This window comes from Paramormyrops kingsleyae, chromosome 6, assembly GCF_048594095.1.
Source record: "Paramormyrops kingsleyae isolate MSU_618 chromosome 6, PKINGS_0.4, whole genome shotgun sequence".
Classification (NCBI taxonomy): Eukaryota; Metazoa; Chordata; class Actinopteri; order Osteoglossiformes; family Mormyridae; genus Paramormyrops; species Paramormyrops kingsleyae.
In genome coordinates, this window is record NC_132802.1 from 29427774 (window position 1) to 29440515 (window position 12742).

Below are 12742 nucleotides of genomic sequence, written 5' to 3' on the forward strand. Positions count from 1 at the left end.
AAACCAAATTCGCTTCATTATGTTTTTGGACTGTGGGGGAAACTGGAGCACCTGGGTGAGACCCCACAACAACACAGGGAGAACATGCAAGCTCCACACACATGGAGTAGCATCTTTGCAATAACATAACACACCAAACATTTGTGTTTAGTATCACTTTTGGAGACGATTACTACAATTGCAATTAATAGCAAAATGGCAGGACCAGAACTGAATGCCACTTTTTTTTAATAAAAAGAAAACATCTATGCAGATTTTAGACATTGATTGTCTGTGGACTTTTATTATGAAACCAATTAATTTGCAGCAGGTTTACCTAATTAAGCAAGCGTCCCAAGACATTGTGTGAGCATGTATTCATGAAAATACTTAGAAATAATAAGATCATAGGAAAAAAAGCCATAAAATCGAATGTTAAGTGGATTGCCTGAGCTGCTATTTTTGGTGAGTCTAATCTCGATACCAGTTTGTTTCAATAACCATTAAAGCCAATGAGTAGTTCTAGCCTTTGTGTTTGGGGTATGTTAGACTCACTGATACCATGAAAGAACTCCTAATTTGCAGACTCTATCATCAATGTGGTTTGGGCGCAAAACATATTTATCCAATACAAAGTGTCTTGCACTTGTATTGAAAGGAAACTAAAAAAAGAATGAGATCCTTACACCCCCCCACCCCCAATAACCTCCCAAATTTGCCAATAAAGGGCGATTACCTGTGCGGTGAATGATGAGTCAGTGACGGGGCAAGATGCTGACATCCTGCAGTTCTGGCTGTGAAAGCAAAGTGACCAGCTTCTCTTCCAAGTGCTGGTTGTACTTCTGCATTACATTAATTACACCATTTGCCTTGCCTTTTCATTGCCTTCACTCAAAATTCAAATCATCCCATGAACTCTGCAGCATTCTTAGTATTTCTCTGTATGTCCCAACCGTGACTCATGCACAAGCTCACTGACCATTTACACTGAAAATGACAATGACACAAGTGAGTTAAAAAATTTAAATGTATTATCAAAAACAGACAAGGAAGATGTTATATACATTTTGGGTCCAGTTTGTTTCTGCTTCAGACATTTTCAGTGTCACTTTGCACCTGGTCCACATAAAAATACATCATCGGAATCATCTAATTCTCTGATGGATAATGGGCACAAAAATATGTCATTGGGAACATGTAGAAAGGCCTGGATTACTGACAGCAAAAGTGAAAGTAAAATGTGTGTCACACAAGGCTTTTATTGCCCTTACAGCTCAACTGATCAAGAATCTGCACCAGCTGCCTTGAAAAAAATCCATATTAAAAATTCAGGTGGACATTTCACGCTGGTGCAAATGCTTAATGAATCACTACACCTGTAGTGAGTAGGGCAATATACAGTATGCAGACAGCAGCCAAAGGCCAACAGGAAACACAAAATATGTAATTAGCATTATAGAAAGTAACATTTCATATGGAGAATGTTTTACGAAATATTCAATAGTTATCTAAATGATTGTATGTATCTAAATGATTATATTGTTTAAATTGTTATAAATAATAAAAAATGTAAAATTATCTGTGAAAGTCACCCATTAAACTCAGGGGAGAGACTCTAAACAAAACCAAATATAACTGCTTGCATTGCAAACTTCACAAGAGATCGATCGTCGTTTGAATTCTCCCTTATGAATTCTTAATTTATATAAAAATTCTCATTTTTGTCTTCTCAGTCCTGAGGCCATATTAAGATCCATCCTTTAAGTAGACAGTTGTTCTGATCTCCTCCTCTGGGGGACTGTTGAATTACCTCTAGACCCATAAAGTGTGAGCAGTTGGTATCGTGACTCATGCATTAAAATGTCTTTGTAACAGTTTCAAATGGCACATTTATGTTCACAAATTTTCCGCTGTTGTTTTTTTTACTACATAATATAAGCGACATTGGCAGGAGAGTAACGTCACCGCAAATGAGGATAGACAAGTGATTCTACCCTTTAAAAAAAAAAAACAAAAAAACAACAACACGACAAAATCATGCATTTTATACCTATCAAAGGAAGAATGAATTATGAAAAAACATACTGTTACACATTTAACATTTTTTTCGGACTGAGGCAAACTGCGGATACGGGGGCACAACTGTAATGCATCCCCACGATATATTAAAACATGGCCACGATTGCACATCCTTTTTATCGTTATGGCATGAGCGGGGGTCCGAGCAGGGTTCTGCACATTTCGTTGCTTGTATAAAAGAACAGCCATATGGATTAAATAGGTTTAGCTACAGCTAACAATGTGTGGTGGCAAGTGTAAGTTAGAACAACTTAACTGTCATGCTAAAGTTAGATGAGTTTAAGATTTTGGAAGTTAGGATGTAATACAGCCCCAGGACAGAACAGACAAAACATGGTTATAAATGATAATTCGATCGATTAGGCGAGATCGAGCTCTTGTGACTTTGAGTTTGGAATATAACCATTCAGATATTAGGTTTTATTTAGAGCTCCCCCACTCAGTTTGATAGGTGACTTTGACAGATTATTTTAATGGTTGCTGGTATAATTTAAAATGCAGTTTAAATAATCCTTTAAATGATATATGTATTCATTGAATATTGTCACAAAACACCTTCCATACGTTTGAGGCTAAATGAAAGCATTCCAACACATGCAAGTGCTTTGATTATTAGAGTGATTACAAAAACAGGCAATCAGCATAATATAACAAGTATTGGATTATACTTAATAAACAGAAAAGCTAATTGGAATGCAAACGCATATTTTGTTTTTTTAATTAAAAATTAATCACATGTTTTTTTCTCATTGTAAAGCTTAGTTTTGACTGGTCCTGTACATTTATCCCCCACTTTTGTTGTGCTTTTTTGCCTAGTTTGTTCTCGCCGATCCCTGTGTAAATTCTGATTGGCTGCTGGGCTTCAAGAAGCTCTGCGGCCCCTGAAAGTGGCACTCTAGTAAAAAGATGTGAGGGCACTGTAAGAAGTAAAAAACAATGGATTTTGTTGACATTTATTGCTTGTTATAACATTGTTAAATTCTTAAAAAGGAATACCCAATACAGTTGTACCTCAGTTCTCGAACTCATTAGAACTCAAATTTTTTTCATTGGAAACTAGAACTAGACCTGAATCTCAGAAGTCGAACCGTGAACGCCGACCTAAGGTAACATGTACGCGCGGGGAAATGAGTCACGCGGCACGTATCTCAGCGGAAACAAAGGGAAATGCTTCAGCCTCGCATTTGCTGTGATAGCATCATGCATGTTTACACTAGCTGAAGAAATATATTTAGACAGTAAAAATACATTTAGATAATGATAGACAGTAACAGTAATTATTATTATATAATAAAATACATTTTAAAATAAAGATTTCTTATTATTTTAATATTAATAATAAACCATTAATACATTTAATTATAATAATATTGTGGTATAATAATATTGGAGACAAAGGTGCAGACATCAGGGTATCGGGGAATACGGGTTTTAATTACAGGTAAGGCAGGCAAAACGCAGACGGACAATACAATGACCGGACTGGGGAAACAAACTGAAACGCGGACTAAATACTGAGGATTAATGACAACAACCAGAAACAGCTGATCACACAGGGTTAACGAGGGGGCGTGGCATACGGAAAGAGCGAACGATCGGGGCAGGACACATTGTTTAGATACATTTATTTTCTTACTTTAAAAATTACTGTTTTGATAAATGTGCTTAGATGTGTTTAGTACAGTTATGGTTTGCTTGTTTTGTCCAGTTCATTTTGTGTTTAAATGCTAAAAAAACATATTTCAGTGTAATTTTTTGGGGCCGGGAACCAATTAATTGGTTTTCCATTATTTCTTATGGGGAAAATTCGATCAGAACTCAAACTTTTTAGGATTCGATCCGGAGTTCTGAACGGATTAAATTCGAGTTCTTAGGTACCACTGTATATAAATTTTATACACAAATTAAATTTGGTTAAAAGGCTACATGGATAAGCACGACCCTTATTGGATAAGAGTTACGGGCCATTTTTCCACCGCACCAGGTACCAAACTTTTGGTAGTTTGAAAAAGTACCGAAAATACGGTACTTCCAGGTATTGGTTTTCCACTGGCATAAACCCTGGTACCGGTGCCGAATGACATGTCAACACGGGTATTTTGTACTGAATTCTAGAGTGTATTATAGGGCTGGACGATGTGCAATATTAATTCCAACATCGCATGTTATGCACATTCAATTCTTACATCGCTAGTCAGCTAGATTAAAATAAGGCTTTTGGCTTACTTTCAATTCTGTACCGACATTATACCGTAGGGGGTTAAGGTTTCACTAAAATATTTTTACTGCTACTCTGTCATAGGAAAAAAAAAGAAACTTAGCAAGCTTTGCAATTTTAATTACTATTCCTTTTATAGACTCTTATATGTTTAAAAATCAGTTTAAAGTTTATCTCCACTGCTTTTGCATGAGCGCTGCATGTATTCTCTGAGACAATCGTAATCATTTTCATTCTTGCTGTTTATATCACTCGAAGACAGGTTTGTGAGAAATTTATTAACTCCTTTTTTGTTTAATAAATACCCCAATATTTATTACTGAATCACATCGATAGCACGGTATATACCTGCTGAATTAGTATATTCATATTCAACAAAATACTTTTTAATTTCTTGTCATGCCATCTGGATCTTTTTGTTGTATATGTGACCAAATTGCATCTTTTTTTTTTTTATTTAGTTTATCATTATTTTCTGAGTTTGCAACTGCTTTCAAGGCTGCATTTGTATTGTGTTTCAGCGGCAGGCTATTTGCATAACGAATCGATAAAGAAAGCATTTCAAGTCCCACCCCAAAGTACTGAAGTACCAAAGAAGTACCCCAGCTGGTTTGGCACTTTCAGTACTAGAACGTTTGGTACTGGTACTCGACCGGAAGTCAATGGAAAAGCATAAATACCGAAAGTACTGTACTTGATGCGGTGGAAAAGCGCCCATAGAAGATGAAAGAATGCATGCATGGTAAGGGGATTCACCGAGTCACATTTAATGTTCCTTTGCTTGTTTACTGTGTGTGTGTTAGCAGTGTGTCATCTCATGCTTGCATATCATAGAACTGGGGGTACATCACAGGTCAGACCACAGGTCGCAGTTTGGGGCATTAATGCAAATAGCATGTGAGAGTGTCTGGTGATTGGTGACTGTCTGAAAATGAGGCTGACCCACAAAGCCATATAGCAGTGGTGTGCATGCTCTGTACCTGCATGCAGGAGGAGCCACTGCCTTGGTGCTCTCACTGGGAGACTTTCTCTGCCCCTTTCTTGTGTCCTGTGCCATCAACTCGGGAGACACTGCAGGGAAAAGAATAATAATTAAATACAAATGCTGCACATCCAACCATATGAACTGCAAAAACCTACCAGAAGCCTTTGAAATTGGTCTTTGTATGAATGTCCTGTCTTGTAACATACTTGTTGCTAATAATAATAGTGATGCCCGCATTTGAATTTTTGAAGCATTTTAACCTTGTGTCATACAGCAAAAGTTTAGAATTCATCATTCCAGTAAATGTGAGTCCTATGCCCATTAAAATGGTGATAATTCTACGTGGTAGAACTGAGATCTACTGCACCTAAATAGTGAAGACGGGGAGTTAAAGAGAACTTTCAGCGAGGCATCCCTTAGAAAGTCTGAATGTTACTGCAAATGCAGATATTCTGGCTGTCACAGAAAAAACTATTTTAATGGTACTATATTAAGCTGGACAAATATTTAAATCTCCAGCATTCTGTGTAATAAAATGCTGTTACAATACATCAGACAGCAGGGAATCATAGCATTTTATCAAACAGTAAAACCTTCCTTTTACTCCTGTAAGTACATAATATTCTTTGAGTACACAAGTTTATATTTTAATATAATACTGAGATACACTTTACTTAATGGGGGAACAAGTAACTTAGTAACTCAGTTGCTACTCAAGTACAAATCACAAACAGATAGAGTAACTGCATGAGGTACATGAACCATTATGACTGATTAATGATGAACAAGCATGGAATCAGTACATAATTATCACTTAGTTTCTGGTTAATTATTAAATTCAGTGTTTCCCCTAAGTTTACAGCTTTTTTTTGGGGGGGGGGCAGACGGACACTGACAGTTTTCATGGTGTTCGTGTTTCATTTAATGACAGCAGTCAAAAAAACGTAGATATTTTTGTCTGCTTTTCAGGTGCTTGACGTGACGTATTTTCCGACGCGCGCTCTCTGTCCGCCGGTGGGAGTGTGCTCACCTGTGTGTGCGCGCACGTGTCTGTGCACACGCATCGGGGCGGAACTCCGCCATGCGCGATACAGAGAGCAGAGGAGAATTGTAAACGCGCGACCGTGTAGAGAGAAAAATGACAAGCTGTTGTGTGAATAAGATAAATAACATAAGGCTATTTAGTTTGTATAATAAAAGGACAATGTATAGACCTGTTCTATAGGAAAGGTAACCTTAAGTGACTTCTGTTGTGATCTGGCGCTATATAGAAAATAAAATAAAATTAACTTGACCTTCAAGGGGGGGGGGGTGGGAGGTGCCGTTGGGGGGGCAGGGCACCGCCCTAATATAATGGTAGGGGAAACACTGACATTACTACATTATTTGTGCCACAAGTAAAGTGTTACCTATGGCTGAAACCATAATATAATATTACTATAATGCTAAATCCACAGACAAGAGTTCCACTTTTGAGGATGCGGACAATTGGACAGAGAAACCAGACAACAGAAAGTCAATCACAAAGTGACCATGGGTCATGTTACTGTACCTCTGGCTGGAGCGGAGTTGAGCTACTGGGACACCGTGGTACACTGGGAGGCGAGACACCCCTAATGAGGGAGAGGATATATGACAGTAACCCACAACAGCAGAGTTTAATTACCCACAGGGAAGCTAAGGAAAGACATGCAGTTTGTTTATTCCACACACATTGACAATAGACATTTTACTGCAGCAGGTTTATGAAATATGGTGCTGCTCACCGCTGTCTTTTCTTTCAGAACAGATAGGGGGAGCTGCAGCTAATGAACATGAACACAGAATAAACATGAGTAGCCTTAATCATTCAATGATATTAAATGAATGATTAATTGGAACTGAACTATACAGTTCTATAACTGGTTCAGTCCAAAAATGTGTTCTGTTCTCTGACTAGGTGATGTAGCAAAACAGAAATATGTGCAGAGAGAAATCCTGCGTTGAGGATCAGGATAACTTGTCAACTAACACAATACAAGTTTTTCTAAACAAAACATACTTTATTTTGCCATTGCTGTTTTGTGTGCCTGAGATTCCATAACTCAGTGTACCTGTATCTGAGGCCAGTGACCTACCCTTGGGTACAGACCAGCCCAGCACTGGTCTGGGGTAGGCTGTGGAGGTTGTCTGGTGCTTGGGACCTTGGCTGGGCTTGGTCACATGGGCAGGGCCTGCACATAGGTGTGGGGTAGAGATTAGTCCTGCTACTTCCTGCTTCTTACTAAAAACAGAAAACAATCATCCTCAGCTTCAGAGACGTGTGAATTTTATAACAAAGTATTGAACAAGCGATTAAGTAATTGGAACAAATCGTGAAGCCTAACTGAAACATGATTTGCATGGCATTCCAAGATTACACACCCTATATGTGAGATTTATATACCTGGGGGCACATAGTTGCTACAGTATATATCTATATGTTTGTCTACATGTGTAAAGTACTGTTATTTGACCAGTATATTAGTATGTAAAACAATACAGAGAAGCCATCAACAAAAGGAAAAATATACATTTTGTATAGAATAATTTCGTATAAGTTAACAAAATGCAATATTGTATATCACAGCATTTCCATATGCATCATAATGTATCAGAAACAAAATGATATAGATCCACAATCACATCTAAAGACAGACAGCCTTATTCACCAGGGTGGTGTGTATATACTGTATACCAAAAGGTGGTGATTTACCTGCATGTGTAGCCTGTGTACCTGAGAAGCTCCTGGCTAGTGGTTTCGTCTTTATATTTGCACTTGCAGCAGGTCCTCCCTGTCAGGTTGGGGAAGCTTAGTGTTATTACACGTTACATCTGGTCATACCTCAGAGAAGACAGCCATGAAGTATATCTCTAGTACCATGCTGGAGACTTGCGAGGTGGAGGCCACAGGGTAGGAAGAATTGCAGACAGCCTTGAGATTTTGTTTGGCCCCAAGAGTCCTGTGGGTCAGGGAGGGCCTGATTGCTGCAGCAGCCCCATCTTGTGAGCCACTCCCAGGATACAGAGCAGCAGAGGAGCCATTACTGCGTTGGCCTCTTCCTATCCCCTGCCCAGGCTTCATGCACTGTCTGTGGAGGGAAGTAACAAGCACAGCCTGGCCGTCGCTGGCTTTCGCCCTGCTTTTCACCTCCTTTTTAGGGGAAGTGGCTGGGGAGCCTCTTTTGGGTGTGCCCTTGCTTGCATGTGCCGTGGGCGTGTTCTTCTTTGTGGCAGGTGCTGTCTTGCCAGTCGGTTTTACCTCACTTGCCACATGTGTAACACTGCGCACAGCTGGTGTGGTCTTGCACACTTTGGGTGTGATTTTACGTTTAGCGGTAGTATCCGAAATGTCGTTGACGGGAGAGCTAGGAGATGCCGAGCCCTCCTCTCCATTCAGGGAGAGTAACGAGATGCCCTCCAAGCTGACATCTGGCAGAAGCAGCCGAACAGGGCTGTCCTTCACCACATAGGTTTCCCGCCGAGGGCTCCGGCGTGGTTCCTGCGCCCTTATGAGGGCTGTGACTAAGGGTGACTGCTCCAGGTTTTCCTTTAACGACAATTTCTCTAGCTGCCGAGCGAGGCGGTTAGCTTCCCGGCAGACCTCTTCGAACTTTTCCGTGCTTAATGGGGTCCAGTGAGGCGGTCCAGGTGAGGCCCTGCCAACACCTTCCCGGGCATTGAAGTCAAGGCTCTTGGCCACGCAGCGCTCCACGTGTTTCACAGCCCCCACGAAAACCTCTTCCTCCACCTCCTGGCTTGCCTGCTCACTACTGCGGGAAATACAGTTATATTGGTTATGTTGCTGAACTTATAGTGTGTAAATGTATTTGGTGGAGTCTGATGGGTGATAGAGATTGTGCGTTTAAACAATGATGACAATTACATCCATACTTCTGTTCCTGGTCCCAGACAACACTGGGCACAAGGCTGGAGGGCAACCTTGTAGGGCACACACACACGTGGTGTCATTCTTGTGTCATTCTCAAAACTGTTGGCCACGACTGTACACACTGAAACATATTGTAGACAACTAAATCCAGCTTATTAGTCTCCGTAAATGCATCTTACGCAACCACGGTGCGAATCCACAGCAGTATAGAAACTGCTGGGTTTATGCGGATCACCTGGACCGACCGTATAAGAACGGGACACCTCGTTACCTGTCCGAAACCGGAGACCCGAAGGTGAAATCGAGCTGCTCTTCGGTTATAAAACCAAGATCTGGAAGACACGTACAGTTCAACTATTTAACCATGGCTTGAATTGATATTTATTTATTTAAATCGTGTGTAAATTGAATTCATACCTTCTGTAAGATTATCCATTTTAAAAATCTTCTGAATATTTTCTGCAAATACAAGAGTTAGGTAAATAAATAGATTTTAGGTCAATGGATTTTTTTACTTTTTGCTATTAAAATACACATCTGATGATAAAACGCACTCATTCGTAAGTGATTCATTTATGAACAATTATTGAATACAGGTTATCGCTAATAGGTATCGGAGGTAGGCAAACTTACAAAATCAACAGTTAGTAATCACTTTCAAAACGTATTCATTCAAAGATCCCAAAGTTTCCATGGCACAAAACCAATTCGATAACATATAAACAGTTATACATTTAAAATTCAATATACCAAGCGCACTGTTGTTCGATTTAAATTTTGTACCGAACACTCCGATTGGACGGTTCACAACCGGAAGTTTCTACATGGCACCGAGTAGGCATAAACTGTCCGCCACGACACAGTTTCCGTTATATTGCTTTTATACTGTTAAACTGATCTGATCTTGCATGCCAACTTTATACTATCTTAAATGTCTATTATGTGTATTCTATTTATTGACTTATTTAGTTCTATTTTTATCTTTATTGTGTGTTCAGTTAAAAAAGTGTAATATTTATTATGGGACTATTTTGTAAAGCTTTTGTTTCCTTACGGACGCTGTTTTTGACGTACCCCGCACGCGGAATTGTGTCTGAACCGTGTTAATGGTCGTTTTATGTGTGCTTAAGTTTAATTTGCACATTTGTCATTAAAGATGTCTGGTATTCCACCGGATTCGTGGCAACCGTCAACAGTATCACTGGAGACGTCGTAAGTGGACCATGGAGAATTTAATGAATTGTTTTTTTTCTGTGATTCGTTATTGTCGGCTTTATAACCTTATTTTACCGCTATCTGTGCACCCCCATTGACAAATCATTTGGTTCAATGTAGACAAACGTCAAACATAATAATCACGGACACTGCTAGCATCTTAATTCACAATATTTATATTTATTTTCTCTTATATGACAGTCTGAGAATGAGCCCAAAGTACATGATGTGCTGTATCATTTGTTTGACATTCTTTAAACTGGTTTGTAACGCACGTATTGAAAGGATCAGAATTTGTATTTTGAATCATTAGGTATAAGGGAAATTTCACAATTCCGTCCTTTACATGATTTTTGATACCAGATATTTATAATGCGGCACAACATTGTGAATACAGGGTAACTCACCGTTTTAAATGTAATGTAGACAAACTATACTTGATATTAATTATTTTTTGGGCTCATAAATGTGAGCTGTGATATACATTATGAGTGTAATAAAAAAAAATCTTAATACAATCCTACTGTACTGAATAATAAATTGCTTTTAAAAACTTTAAAAAAGTTAAAGTTACTATTACAGAATCTCTATGGCTACGAATGGTAATTGGGTCTGAAGATTTATGTAACACAATTACATACGTTTAATTCACTGATCAGTTTGAAACTAATTACTTTGTTGCTGAAGTGCAAACGTCCAGTAAGGGGCGGTAACGTTATGCATCTGTTTATCCATCATTTAAAGTGTCCGTGGTTACAACTGCTCTAACACATGGCAGTGGTAGTATGATTTTTTTACGATGAACGGGTTATTAACACGGAACGGTGAGAAACGATACACTAGTGTCATGGCTGTAATTTCAGAATGGGCACCATCGTTGTGGAACTGTACTGGAAGCATGCTCCGATAACTTGTAAGAACTTTGCCGAGCTTGCCAGGCGTGGGTACTACAACGGTACCAAGTTCCACCGAATCATTAAAGACTTCATGGTACAGGGAGGTGACCCGACCGGAACTGGTGAGCAGCTAATCACCGATTCGCTTTACCTGCTTGTATCGTTGCTTTGCTTTATTTTATTATTTTATGTTTTGATTTTAAGGGTACTTTCGAATGGACGCTAATCAGTCAGTTAATCAATCAGCTAATTAAAATGGTGTGTGGCTCAGCGGGACTAAGCCTCTGTGATTTGAACAGAAGGTCACCGGTTCGAGCCCAGCTTTGGCAGAATAGTTGCGTCTGTGGGCCTTTGAGCAAGGCCCCTTAGCCCCCAGCTCCATTGACAACACTAGGGGGTGTCACCCTTTGCTGCCAAGCTTGCCCTCACCTACATATGTTTCTGTGTGTCATGGAGAGCAAAATGGGTTAGAATGAGAATTTCCCCATGGGGATCCATGAAGTTTCTACTGCTGCTTTTCTTACTATAAATCAAGATTTAATTTTATGTAAATATGCAATAAAGAGAGGATTCCAGTAGCTTTCACTTTTTATGTCAGCCATTTTCTTTCATTTGAAAGTATGAGCTATAAATGGTGATAATTATTGGGTACCATAATTTAATGTGTTCACACGACAATGTACACATTTTCCCATCTATAGTGCCATTGTGAGTTGTGGGAACAGATAAGTAGTATTACAAGGGGGTCCTTCCTAGGGTGTCAATAAAAAAAAAACGCATTTCTATCCTGTATCTACCTGTCTGAAATGCAAACGGAATGATCCTGTGTGTGTGATAGCCCGCACACGCACAATGTGCGGGTTCAGTTAGATCCTACTTTTGTTTTTAAAGGACGTGGTGGTGCCTCCATATATGGAAAGCAGTTTGAAGATGAACTGCATCCCGAGCTGAAATTTACAGGTAATTTGTGATTGGCAGTGAATCAGTGATGCTTTGGCGGCACGCTTCTCTCTGCGGCTCGTGCAGAGTAACGGCCTCTCTGTGTTCCCGCATGCAGGGGCTGGCATCCTGGCCATGGCCAACGCAGGTCCCGACACCAACGGGAGCCAGTTCTTTCTCTCCCTGGCACCCACACAGTGGCTGGATGGCAAACACACCATCTTCGGCCGAGTGTACCAGGGGATCGGGGTCGTCAACCGTATTGGCATGGTGGAGACAAACTCTCAGGACCGACCTGTAGACGACATCAAAATCCTCAAAACCAGCCTGCCAAATTGAGTTTCTTCCTCTCCTGTATAGTGTTTAAATACATGTTTTTTATATACAGTCTTTGTGGTAATGATTAATTTCTTTGCAATATTATGGTTTATTGTGCATATGCATCCTGTTTCAAGTAAATAAAGTGGCCATATATCCACACTCCAGTCACATCAGGTAGTTAAACCACTCCACACATCATA

The 12742-nt window shown here is 39.6% G+C and overlaps 2 protein-coding genes across 6 annotated transcripts; one reads left to right on the plus strand and one right to left on the minus strand.

The window, feature by feature from the left end:
- Positions 1–988: 988 nt before the first annotated feature.
- LOC111844675 (uncharacterized) lies at positions 989–10011 on the minus strand. 5 transcript variants are annotated; one of them, XM_023813348.2, is made up of 9 exons: positions 9805–10011; positions 9589–9630; positions 9443–9503; positions 8161–9049; positions 7996–8074; positions 7355–7474; positions 6814–6874; positions 5257–5347; positions 989–2975 (listed from the first exon to the last, which is right to left on the minus strand). In XM_023813348.2, exons 2-8 carry the CDS (start codon positions 9605–9607, stop codon positions 5290–5292), a joined length of 1287 nt encoding a protein of 428 aa, XP_023669116.2. In that variant the 5' UTR covers positions 9608–9630; positions 9805–10011; the 3' UTR covers positions 989–2975; positions 5257–5289. The 5 variants fall into 5 exon arrangements, with proteins under 5 accessions (XP_023669116.2, XP_023669117.2, XP_023669115.2 ...); XM_023813349.2 differs by having other exon boundaries at positions 7379–7474; positions 8161–9052; XM_023813347.2 differs by having other exon boundaries at positions 989–2953; positions 8161–9052.
- A 130-nt stretch (positions 10012–10141) lies between these two features.
- ppil1 (peptidylprolyl isomerase (cyclophilin)-like 1) lies at positions 10142–12608 on the plus strand. Its single transcript, XM_023813352.2, has 4 exons — positions 10142–10383; positions 11250–11404; positions 12174–12242; positions 12340–12608. The coding sequence occupies exons 1-4, from the start codon at positions 10328–10330 to the stop codon at positions 12558–12560; spliced, it is 501 nt and encodes a 166-aa protein (XP_023669120.1). The 5' UTR covers positions 10142–10327; the 3' UTR covers positions 12561–12608.
- Positions 12609–12742: the final 134 nt, after the last annotated feature.

Excerpts from the sequence above, each read along its gene's own strand:
- ppil1 (XM_023813352.2), top strand. The coding sequence starts at position 10,328 with ATGTCTGGTATTCCACCGGATTCGTGGCAACCGTCAACAGTATCACTG. Across the intron at positions 10,384-11,249 it reads ACAGTATCACTGGAGACGTC|AATGGGCACCATCGTTGTGG; the intron begins GTAAGTGGACCA and ends CTGTAATTTCAG. Across the intron at positions 11,405-12,173 it reads AGGTGACCCGACCGGAACTG|GACGTGGTGGTGCCTCCATA; the intron begins GTGAGCAGCTAA and ends TTGTTTTTAAAG.
- LOC111844675 (XM_023813347.2), bottom strand. Across the intron at positions 7,475-7,995 it reads TACACAGGCTACACATGCAG|GCCCTGCCCATGTGACCAAG; the intron begins GTAAATCACCAC and ends ACCTATGTGCAG. Across the intron at positions 5,348-6,813 it reads CAACTCCGCTCCAGCCAGAG|TGTCTCCCGAGTTGATGGCA; the intron begins GTACAGTAACAT and ends TTTTCCCTGCAG.